This window comes from Mus pahari, chromosome 13 (assembly GCF_900095145.1).
Source record: "Mus pahari chromosome 13, PAHARI_EIJ_v1.1, whole genome shotgun sequence".
In the NCBI taxonomy this organism is placed as follows: domain Eukaryota; kingdom Metazoa; phylum Chordata; class Mammalia; order Rodentia; family Muridae; genus Mus; species Mus pahari.
The window spans coordinates 77,206,289-77,219,001 of NC_034602.1; the positions used below are offsets into that span (position 1 = coordinate 77,206,289).

At 39.2% G+C, this 12,713-nt stretch overlaps 1 protein-coding gene across 1 annotated transcript; it reads left to right on the top strand.

The window, feature by feature from the left end:
• The first annotated feature begins 890 nt into the window (after positions 1-890).
• Amtn (amelotin) lies at positions 891-12,076 on the top strand. Its single transcript, XM_021211307.1, has 9 exons — positions 891-967; positions 1,072-1,140; positions 2,803-2,889; positions 3,641-3,706; positions 5,104-5,190; positions 7,667-7,702; positions 9,147-9,173; positions 11,034-11,307; positions 11,773-12,076. The coding sequence occupies exons 2-9, from the start codon at positions 1,087-1,089 to the stop codon at positions 11,781-11,783; spliced, it is 642 nt and encodes a 213-aa protein (XP_021066966.1). The 5' UTR covers positions 891-967; positions 1,072-1,086; the 3' UTR covers positions 11,784-12,076.
• The last annotated feature ends 637 nt before the right edge of the window (positions 12,077-12,713 follow it).

Sequence of the window (12,713 nt, forward strand, 5' to 3'; positions counted from 1 at the left end):
GATTCATTTCAGACATTACTGAAGAGACCTTGCCTGGTCTAAAGCCCAGATTCTGGAAGCCTATGGATAGATGTGACCTGAACATCTTATGAAAAAAACTTCAGTAGCTTCCTGTCTTCGGCTTATATCACATAATCTCTTTTCATTATTTCTCATGTGAACTCTTCATATTTTTCCATTCATTTATTTATTCGTTTAACACCCTGATTGCAGCCCCTCCCCATTTTTCATTATTAAAAATCAAGCATATTATTCAAGAATTCTTAGAGGCAATTTTTCATAGTCATTTAAATTATAGATGTTTGTATCTTTGTAATATTCCTAGAAGTGACACCTACAGAAATACTGCTACATATGCAAGAAAGGATATTTGTTGTAACATATTTATCATTTAAAAATAGAATGATAACAGATTATCTATACATCAAAAAGAAAGTGTAACACAATTTAACCATTAAATATGTAAAACTTAATCTATATGCACTGACACATAAAGCTCATTGTTTTCAAGGAAACAAGTGAGGTTTAGAGAAATCATATAATAACCTTTATTTTTATAAAGTATGCAGAGAGCCCTATATTTTTTGCTCATTCTTATATGATAAACCCAGTAAATTCAAAAATATTTTGCAAAAGAGTTGAAAGTAAAGACAATTGTCTTTTTTTTTCTGTCTGCACTTTTTAAAAATTATATAGGCACGTCTCCCTAAAATACCCTCTAGTCAGATCGTAGACATTGGGTAATACAATGTCTGCAGCTAATAACCCACCTAATGAAGCGTTGGGAAATGAAACCAAATGATTTCACAGACAGTTTAGTCCTGATTGGTCTCTCAGGTTGTCTGTCTCCTGTAGCTGAGCTTAAATTCCTTCTACAAAGACGAATCAGCAAAAGATCAATTTTGCACCAGAGTAAAGTGGAGAAGTCATCTGGATTTCGAATAGCATTTTGCCTGGTAGCAGAAAGGTAACATTACTTCACCATATTGCAAGTAGAATGATCATTTTTAAATGTCATCTTCTTTCATAGGTTAAAAAAATTGAAAGAGTAACATAATTTTGTTCTTATAGGCAGCCAATCGAAATATGAAGACCATGATTCTACTGCTTTGCCTTCTAGGATCAGCCCAGTCGTTACCAGTAAGTGTGGTGTGTTACTTTATGTCCTGACCGGCCTAAGCCATGTCTCTTTACAGCCATTTATCTCTTCGGGCCTTTCAAGAAAACTACTCTGTTCTATTTTTTTTTTAAGTTTCCTAATTTAATTTTCAAAACAAATATGATAAACTAATAAGATGTTAGTGTGAATTTCAACATTCTGCATTTTTCTAAAAAAATGCATCCACATTATCATGGAAGAATTTCAATTGTTTTAGCAAAGCAACATAGCAGCCCTGAGGGGCAGAGTGACTATTTTATGTTCCAAAACAAAAGTACGACTTTCTTGGGGACTGTTTATTTGCTCATGACTAAGAGAGTAAATCATGGTTCTGCTTTTTCTACTTGATAAACAAAGCATACAAATCAGGTAAACTCTTAGCCACAAGTGTGTGATACACATTATAAAATGACGAACTTTTTTTATTTTATACATATCATTACAAAATATTTAAAATGGGGAAAGGAGATTGGTGTTCCTTACATCCATACTTTAGTTGTCCAAAGTTATTATATGGACATCGAGATGGAATATTTTATCTGTACATGGACTTCCCTTTGACACAGTGCTTAAGATATAGAGGAAAGATGCAATCGCCGTACTGTGAACGAAGGACAAGGAACCCCAACCTCGGGTGGCACTTCCATACTCACCTGTACAATCAACAGTGACTCATTAGAAATTCTCTAGTCAACAGGCATGCCCTGATAGCTAAAAACACAGTCATGAGTGCAAAAAAAAGGGAACATAATCCCTGACAGAAGTCACGGTGGCTACACAGAGCAAATCGTTGTTTAGGAAAAGCTTAAATTGTAAAAATTTCTGTGGGAAAAAGTAAATAGGGAGGAAAAACAAAATAGAAATTACCAACACATTATTAAGAAGTTCTCAGGACTAAATCTTTAACAAAAAGCAAAACAAAAAGCAAACGTTTTAAAATAGCAGACGAGCTGGTGCCAGTCTTGCCCTGTGGGATGCATCCGGCAACAAGTGCACTCTGAGACCAGACTGGGAGTAGGGTTGGTTGTGTTCAGGAACTGGGATCACTGCAGTGGTGACACGCACCAGGTGACCTTGCACAGGTCTTCTCTCACCTATAAAACATTTTAAAAGCCACACAGTTAGACCATCTGGACTGCGAGGTCATTTTCATCATGAGTCCAACAAATTTTAATACAAAGTACTTACTCTGGCCAGGAAAGACACTGAATTCTTTGGCATGTCACATGCAAGGCAAAAGTGGGGAACCTTAAAAAAAAAATGCAGTAGGACTCGTGGAGTTTAATTCAAATGATGTAAAGGAGAAGCAAAGCAAATGTGCATAGAGCTAAGACTCCAAGTGTATCCCAAGGTCTGGCAAAGGAAAGGAGAAGTTGCTGTAGACAAATGGGAGCCAGGGATCACTGGAACCCAACTCGCCCTGGCATACCTTTCTACTCTTCACCCTCTTGACTTGGCAATTCCCCAGTCTCTGATTCTGTGTCCTGCTAAGCATAAAATATTAAAGACTTAAAACTACTTCAAAAGATATGAAGTTTAAATTCATAGTGTTGTTGGGGGGGGCGAACTGTTACCTTCCAGATGTAAATGGGTAAAAACCTCAAACACATCCCTCCCGTTTTATCAAATATTTATATTCACAGAAGCAGCTTAACCCTGCTTTGGGAGTTCCTGCAACAAAACCGACTCCAGGTCAGGTGACACCACTACCTCAACAGCAACCAAATCAGGTAAGTGCCCAGCAATGACAAAGAAAGCATATTGAGACTGGCAATTTAAAAAAAAAAAAAAAATCAAGATTTGCACAGTCTCGTGTCTGAAGAGGCTTTCTTGAGGGGGAAAAATAAGAAAGCCAATATACTTGTTTTTATATTTAAATGAAGAAAGCCAAGCAACCTCATTCCTTTTCCTTGTATGTGAATTAGTTATATGAGCAAGAATTTGGCGTAACAACTAAATATTCAAAGCTTTGAAAAGTGGATGGTATCACCTATTTACAAAACTATAAAGGACACTACCTGCCTTGTCTTTGTCTAGACTCTGAAATTTTAGTCAATGGTATTAAAAGTTCAAGCTGTCTATTTAATTATTGGGCATCATAGATCATTCAAATCAAATCATCTAAGTCCTTAAAGGATCTGTAGCTTATACTATTACAGACATTCTTTAGAGGAAAGATTCTAAAAATGGATGTGCATAATTAAGTACTAAAAAATATTATAACTAAATAATAACCATATATAAATCACCTGACAAAACCCACAAACTTGGCATACTGCTAAGCCATCCAGAACAACCCAGGAAATGAGGAGGCCTCATGCAGACAATTCGAGGGTAGTGAGAGAGCCTGAACCTTTGCCTTCGTTGACTTTGATGGGAATACATGCCTTTGGAAGCAGTATAAATTATCTGAGACTACCATTGGCACTGCCATAGAAAAGGATAATGGGTTCTCTAACACCCAGTTTCAATGCCCTGCAGGTTTTTCCTTCCATAAGTCTCATACCATTAACACAGCTGCTCACTCTGGGGTCAGAGCTGCCGTTGGTAAGTACTCTTTTATACCCTCACTCCCTTTTGTTTAATAAATCAGACACCTGATACTGAGCATGGAGGAGAGTCAAGAACATAGAGAAATGTCTATCCACAGAGCACATGCACACCTAATCACTGAACATGGGCTGCAACAGGAGCAAGGAGAAAGTCAGAGAGTCAGAAAACACTCAATAATTCTTTGAAAGTTTTCCTGCCGAATCTTTATATAATTGACCTCACTCTCACCTTTAATCCTGATAACCTCTTCTCTAAGATCCTGCCCCACTTCTGCACCAGATCTTCCTTAATGTTCCCTACTATATCCACAAGCCACATAAACACTGTGATCACTATTCCCACCCTCTAGGATGACAAGAAAGGACAAGAGTTTCTCTCAGCTCATAGAACATTTGTAAAGATCCTTCTGTTTGGGGAAGAAAAACATTTCCCTCCTGATTCTGAATAGTGTGCAGATTTTAAAATACTATTAATGCATGTTCTAGACTAGGTGTTTTACTCTATATCTTGCGACTTTGTCTAGAAATACCTATGAAAAATTTCATCTCCTAATAGAAAAAAAAAATCAGGAAATGTCCAAGAACCATTATTGTAGCCAGAAAGGGGTAAATGACCTAAATGATCTCAGAGATGCCAAAGGAAAACATTTAACTCCAGGGGGATGGGGGACAAGATGACACTTGCATCAAAGGCCTTACAATCAGAGTTTGAAGCCCATAAGCCACATAAAGGTAGAGACAACTGACACTAAAATTGACCTCTGACCTCCACAAATACATTCTGTGGCATGAGAATATATACAGACTAGATTTTTGTTATTTTTTTACTTTTTAGTTTAATGTAGGGACTTGAGAGATAATTCAATGGCTAACAACACTTAGATAGGATTTGTAACAATATAATATAGAGAGAACTCTGTGTTGTTCTTGTAGAGGTCCTGAGATTCAGTTCCCTTCAATCACATAGATCAGCTCACGACTTCCTACAACACCAGGTCCAGGAGGTCCAATGTTCTCTTCTGTTCTACTTAAACCTGCACTCATACACACTACTTAAACCTGCACTCAAACACACACACACACACACACACACACACACACACAAACACTGGCACACATGGATACCCAACACACATGTATACATGCAATTAAAGTATTAAAAAAAAATCTTTGGAAAAATGAATATAGAGGTCAGTAATGGACCTTGTGCTAAAAAATTAAATGAATATCTTAATTCCATGTCTGTGATTAATTATACACATAATAAAATATTATGAACTTATGTAGGAAATTCTTCCTTTGAATGCATTTTTACCTTTAATAAGTATGCTTTAGGGTCCTAGATCTCAAACTGAAAGAAACATAATAGAAATCTTCTCTGCTGCCCCACAGTTCAACCCTGCTGCTGTGCCCCATGGCACACAGACTCTCCCTTTCACCCTGGGACCACTGAATGGACAGCAACAGCTGCAACCACAGGTAAACTGAGGCAAGGCTTCCTGAACTCTGAGGGCATCCTCCCTCAGCTGAAGCCACGGGAAGAAAGGAGCCCATTTCTTTTTTTTTTTCTTCTGTATTTACATTTCAAATGGTATCCCAAAAGTTCCCTATACCCCCCTGCTCCTGCTCCCCTACCCACCCACTCCCACTACTTGGCCCTGGTCTTCCCCTGTGCTGGGTCATATAAAGTTTGCAAGACCAAGGGGCCTCTCTTCCCAATGATGGCCGATTAGGCCATCTTCTGCTACATATGCAGCTAGAGACACAAGCTCAGGGGGTACTGGTTAGTTCATATTGTTGTTGCACCTACAGGGTTGCAGCCCCCTACAGCTCCTTGGGTACTTTCTCTAGCTCCTCCATTGGGAAAGGAGCCCATTTCAAAGTTGTTAAATGCAGATGATTTGCCTGTGTTTGTTCTACTTATCACAAAAATGGCATGAAATGTTTCCACACCTTAAAACATTCGCTTACAATGTTATTTTTTAGTAAGTGCGCTGCCATGTGCATGCGCTTGACTGGGGAAAATCAGGGTTGGTTTGGGTGGGTTTTTTTTTCTAAATTTTTCCCTCTAAACTCATGTTATAGTGACATCTTTATAACTAAATCTATTGCTATATGAGAATTGTTTCGTTTGAACTCATTCTTGGGCTTTTATAAGACACAATTTTTTTTTTATAATAAGAATCTTAAGAATAAATTTTGCCCTCTGAAAGAGACTAAAGAAAAAGGCAAAGGAAATGTCAGCCTCTGTAATCCGTGACGCTGGTGTGATTCACATACAGATTGGCCATCTTCAGTCAGGCCCAGTTGCCTCAATTACTCCAACCGAACCATTGATTCAAATCTGCTGTGGGCTACAGCAACTGTGGGGAGTGGGAGAAAGTGGAGGAACCACCTACCACCCGCTATATGACTGAGGAAAATATCTCTCTGCTACCCCAGCAAACATTGACTGTCTATAGATCTTCAGAGAGAGGTGGGGCCTCATGGGCCCCTTCTATGTCTGTGACAGAATGGTGACAGGCCCAATCTTATGTGCAGCTTATGCGGGTAATCACAGCTGTTGAGAGTGTGACAGCCATGCCCCTCCCACAAGACAGCATTGCACCACACTCTGTCCCTTCCTCCAGCACTTACATTCTTTTTGAGCCTTGGAAAGGACAGTACAGATGGCCCATTTGGTCCTGAGCATTCACTGGTCTTTTTATTCTTACCACTTACATCAGTTATGAGTCTCTGCCTTAGCTGCTGCCCACTGCCAAAAATGAAGCTTCTGTGACCCAAGACGGTGACAGTAGCACTAATTCATGGGCATATATGACTATAATTTACAATAAACATAGATATTTAGAAAACAAAAGAAAATTGGATCACTTTCAGTGATGCAAACCTAAGGTTATGGTTGCGGCCTTTAACTATCAGAGGCCAACCCTGAGAAGAAATTATTCCAGAACCATGTAGCTGCTCCAATCTCAGCTCTCTGTTCAGCCTGTGAGTGTGGGCAAGTTATTTTAACCCCACAGCAACTCACTTTCCTCAAAATTTAAAACAGGCTTCAATGTAGAAGCTTCCTCTATTGGTTACAAAGATCAAAAGACTAAGCATCTAAAACAGTCTGTGTCATCCTGTAAATATTCACATATCCATGGTGGCTACTTCAAACAACTTCCAAACAGCAGCTAAGACAACGAATTTCCTTTACAATTACGCTGCTGAACAGCTTTCCATTAAGAAGAGAGTTTTAGATTTGTGTTCTCCAAAATCGTGCCTCTTCCTTCCCCACCCACCCTGAGGGATTGTTGTTCCCACTGCTTTAGCTGCTGTCATGTTTTGCTGTAGGTCAACAAGAAGCTGGCCAGCTTCTGTAGGGAGACATGTGCTTGTCATTGTTGGCCTGACAGGCACTGCGGTGTCAGCCAAATGGGAAAATAGCAAGGTCAAGAGCCGGTCAAACTCAAAGCTTTCAGGGTGCTATATACCAAGTTAAATGTCAAATCTGATGATTTTTTTCTGACATTATGGTTTTTCTATATAAACAAAAATAAAGTTTTATGATATCCAGAGTAAGAGAATACCACAGCATGACAACGCCTCTACCATTTCAGCCAGCAACTCATAACATAACCTAGTCTCACTTACTTGAAGATCTCAACTGTGGAGGTGGGTTGCTGAGCAAGTGTAACCCATAATCCAAGCCCCTATCACCTCCCACCAAACACACTGTTATTTTTTTTAAGATTTATTTATTTACTATATGTAAGTACACTATAGCGGTCTTCAGACACTCCAGAAGAGGGAGTCAAATCTCATTACAGATGATTGTGAGCTACCATGTGGTTGCTGGGATTTGAACTCAGGACTTACGGAAGAGCAATCAGTGCTCTTAACCACTGAGCCATCTCTCCAGTCCCGCATGATTATATTTTAACAGTGCTTTTTGTCCCTTTATTTTCAGATGTTACCCATTATTGTGGCACAACTTGGAGCCCAGGTAAGACTATTGTTAAACAGACTGATTGTTAATCACCCAGGTTTAGAATATGTCTCTTGTCTCAATTCACCAATCAGGCACCAGGATTCTAACCCACTTTGCACTGTGTAAGCACTACGATAGAGAGCTCTAACTTACCTGGCCCTAGCTGGCAGGCAAATGCAGCTGTAAGTTCTTCATGGTACCATTTCAGTTAACAATGACACAGTCTCCTGTAGACGCCATCGTTAACGCCCACTCTGAAAATGAGTGAGATGTGGTTGCTCCTCTAGCCACACCCTCAGTAAATGAAGCAGACAGTCACCCCTGAATCACACTGACAAAAAAAAATAATAATAATAACTTAATGGGATGAATACGATGGCCCATGACGTGGGGGGTTATTTTATCTCAAATCTACTTTAGCCGTAAATGCTTATCCCAGAATCTGCAACACCTTTTTCTTCCTCTTCCTAGATGCTTTTGCTAATGTTACTCTTGAACTCACTGATAAAATTACCAAAGACCAACATCCGCATCTGTATCAGCATCAGATGGGAGCTTCAGTCTTAAAATCAGAGACAAATATTAGTATAAAATCCCTATGAACTCTTTGTATTTAAATAGGCATGTGTATGGCTTATTAGGCTGCCCCTGAATTTGCAATCCCCCTGCCTCAACTCTCCAGTTCACCACACCTACTCCTACCAGTTCTTTCTTCCACATCTATGTGTAGCTCAAGGGAATATATCTGACATGCCACAAGGATTTAAGTATAGCATACTCATCAAATAATATTTGTTGTGCATAAAAATATGGCTAAACCTTAAATTGAAGAGTAAACCAAAAGAAAAACTATGTAAACCACAACATAACCACAAATAAATACTACACAGCCATTTAAAATTATATTTATTACATTAATTTGTCAGTAAAACAGCTAAGACATTGCTATGAAATACTAAGAGAAAAGGAAAGACAAAAAACTGTATAAATAAGGGTTTCTATTACATGAAGAGTAAATTTGTAGAAAACACATGAAAAGACCATCATCTGTAAACTGTAGGATTATTTTTCTGTTGTCTTCTGTATTCTCCAGGCTTCTTATACCAATCAATTATATATGTATGTGTGTGTGTGTGTGTGTGTATATATATATATATATATATATATATATATATATATATATATATATAACTTAATATATATACATATTAATATATGTATAATTTTCAAATAAAGGTAAGTCACATTATTCATAATAAACATAAGCAGTCCTATATCACATGCTGACACAAATTTTGTGATATACATACCAGACCATTTAATATATTGTTAAAAGTAAAAAAAAAAATCTTTCTTTAGAATACTTAAAAGTATTTAAGTTTTTTAGTTATTTTATATACATTGCATTGAATATATTAAAATTTTCTCTAATTGCTTCTCCTTATTGTTTTGCTTTTAGGGCACTCTCCTAAGCTCAGAGGAACTGGTAAAAAGAAAATCCTTTAAGTCACTACTGTTTAAGTTCTTCTTCTCCCTCCTCCCAGTGTTGTCTGCTCTTCCAGCTCCTTTGACCCCAACCCTACCTGACTACAGTCCCTACAATGAGCTGTGTGCTCTCACAGCCCCTTGGACCTGATTACCCCTTCTCACCTAACCATTTGCTATCTGTCCCCTACTGCTTTCCATCACGTTACCTTTGTGATAACTTTCTATATGTTGCTGTCACACTCTGCGTTAACCTGGAGATCCATTGAATACTTTTTAACTTTATTTTGATTGACTTAAACTTTTTACTGAAGATCACATACAATTCTCCAGGTGTTGAAGCAGAGTTGACTCTGCAGAAAGGGTTAACACTGTTGTCCTTTCCATTGTATGAGATTCTTTCCTGTATTTTAGTAGGGGTGAGTGAGTTCTTTTCTATAAACAATAATAATTGAAGGATAGAAATTAAAATTCTTATTCCCATCACTCATACTTTCTAGGCAGTAATGCACAGGCCATGTTTAGAAACATCTGTTTGGATTACTGTGCCATCTAAACATAACAACAGAAGGAATTGAGGCAGGTTCACAGAACACAGTTTTTAAAGGCTTTTCATACTATGAAAAGGGTATGTATTATAGTTGCTATACAACCCTAAATAATACTCCAGTCGTGGATCAGCATCTCCCTTGTCAGCACTGACAAGTGATCATTCCTATCTTCCTGTTGTTGGGGCACTGTCACACAACAAGCTCTTTGACAGATTTCTCCCCCTTTAGGCCTCATGATACAAAGTACAGACCCATGATGGAGCCGTACAGATAAACTGAGGCCCATCAAGCTTAAATGAGTTGTCTCAAAGGCAACAGAAAAGGTAGTTCCAGATCCACAGCCACTGGTTCTATAGTTCTATAGTAGTTTTCAAACATTTTTTTAGTTCAATCCATGGTAATAATGAAGTTTTCATACAGCCCAACACACTCACCTGATTTTACAAAATAATACTTATTCTTATAAGGCATGTGTTGGGATAACTTCGTCTTCTCTGTCGGTTATAATTTCTGTATGCCTTGATTCTCAGCTTGAAATGTTCTGTGCTGTAGTCTGCCCTCCTTATCTAGCAGAGATCTAGGTCTGCCTTCAGGATCGAGGTCTAAGACAACGCTTCCCTAGCTAGGGCCTCCACTCTCAGATCACCTCAGGACGACTTGGAGAACCAGCTTAAATTCATATTACCAGGCCTAGCCCAAACCTCAAGCAGAGCCTAACCATGAAAACCTCTGAAAAAGAGATGTTTCCTCAGTAATCTCAGAAAATGCACAGGCAGCTCAAGTACCAAGAGAACTAACTACTCCTGACCCAGTCGAGTGATGCCTTTGAAAAGGAGGCTGAAGGGACCTTAAAGGAACTCAAGCCACAAAGGCAATGTCTGGTTGATCAACTTGTATTACTTTTCCATTATCTTGTAGTCTTTTCTTTTTAATTTTTTGTGGGCAATAGAAAGGCTGTCCTTTAGGTCAAGGACAGAGACAGAGCTTGTCAATACTTTGTGGATTTTCTACATAGCACTGTATCCAGACATGCCTGATACCTTCAGACTATGCTTTTGTTACGCCTGCCTTGTATTCTGATTCCCTCTTTAAGGAAAAGGAGTCCGGTAACAGATGTCAACAGTGACACCAGCATCAGACTTGGCTCTGACAAGGGCATGTTTGATGAATGCCAGGTCTTTGTGATTTCTCTGACTTTAGCGCTCCCCGCCACTCCTAACCAACCTGCTGTCCTCCAAAGAAAAGAGATGGGTTAACCTTGTTAAAGCGGGTTCTTTTTCACTGTGTTTTCTGTTTCCTTCCCATTCTAGCCATTAGCCTCCCAAATCTTCACAGGCCTCCTTATCCACCCCTTGTTCCCTGGAGCCATTCCGCCCTCTGGTCAGGCAGGGGCTAAACCAGATGTGCAGAATGGAGTCCTTCCTACAAGACAGGCAGGAGCGAACGCTGCCAACCAGGGAACCACTCCGGGCCATGTCACAACTCCTGGTGTCACAGATGATGATGACTATGAAATGAGCACCCCTGCAGGCCTAAGAAGGGCCACACACACCACTGAGGGAACCACCATAGACCCACCAAATAGTAAGTTGTCCTTGGGTAGAGCATGTATGTCACCAAGAAGGTCATCTAAAGAATAGCAAAGAGTTCTTTGTCTTGTGCTGACAAAGGCAGACTTCAGTGAAAGCAAGGAGCCTCCTTTATTCACAGGCATCAAGGCACATAAAGGAATGGTTTTAATAAGCTACCAATTCCATGGTATTAACCATAGAAAACATTCAGTTACTGATGCAATATCCAGAACACACACACACACACACACACACACACACATATGCACACATGTATGCACACATGAACATGGGCTGTAACCAACTTGGAATGAGCCTCAGAATTTCTTGCATAATATTGCAAGACACCACTGGTACACTGGGAATAGTCTAGCATTCTAGCATTAGCACAGTAGATAAACTGCTCCTCTACAGTCCCTTGTCGTGTGTAAGAGCAGAATGTTTTCACCTGCACCTAAAGTCACTCTGTTTCTTCTAGGGACCCAGTAGGCTGTTTCAGACCTCCTCAGCTAAACCACGTCACAGCTGGAGGCTCCATGTGAGCCATCCCCATTCATCCCATGACAGAAAAGACTGAGACCAGTGGAAGGTCTTGGGAGGTATAAAGTCTTTAAATTTACCTGAAATTTTTTTCTTGAAATTTCAGGAGAGATATTGAATGAAGAGAATTCCAAGTTCAAAAAAAAAATCATTAAACAGGTCAATTTGTCTTTGAAATACTTTAGTATAACACTTCAGACAGACCTGAAAAGTGTGTGTATTAAAATACATTTTGAAAACTGACTTTTTTCTTCTTTGGGCCTGAAGGAAACTTGGGTGACTTCATAAGCTGCATTACCTCAGCACACCTTCATGACTTTAAGCCTAGAACTTCCTTCACAAGTGGCAAGATTTTCTGCCAAAGGATAGGACAGCACCGTGAAGATAAACTCCAGGCCACTCACAGCTACCTCACAACACACTCCCAGAGGAAACACTATTTAATTTCTAATAAGCAAGTTACTTATAATAGTTTGTGATAAATGACAGAAACAAACTGCTGCAGAGCATGAGAAGCTGCAGAGTCAAAGCTAGAATTGTGTCATTTGATGTTTAATGCGGTGTAGCTGAGAGGAAGAAACAGCATTGCAAAAGCAATCACTCAGTCAGACCAAGGTCATACTCTTGCATTATCTACCTGAAAGGCAGAATTTAATCTGGCTAGATTTATAATCCGGACCACAGCAGTTCACCTGGGTTGAAATAGAGCCTCACTCCCCTACAGCACACCATGGATCAGGCTAACAGCATTTTTTAGGATGTATTTCTGGTCCCATCAGTATACAACAGACCTAAATATGCATCGTGCAATGCATTTCATCCCAAATCCTTCAGTGGTTAAAGATTTACCGTTCAGTATTTCATATGTACAGAATCTCA

What these genes read in the sequence shown, in the direction of transcription:
- Amtn (XM_021211307.1), top strand. Translation starts at nt 1,087, where the DNA reads ATGAAGACCATGATTCTACTGCTTTGCCTTCTAGGATCAGCCCAGTCG. An exon ending in CTCAACAGCAACCAAATCAG is followed by an intron (nt 2,890 to 3,640) that starts GTAAGTGCCCAG and finishes AATGCCCTGCAG; the next exon opens with GTTTTTCCTTCCATAAGTCT. An exon ending in TGGGGTCAGAGCTGCCGTTG is followed by an intron (nt 3,707 to 5,103) that starts GTAAGTACTCTT and finishes GCTGCCCCACAG; the next exon opens with TTCAACCCTGCTGCTGTGCC.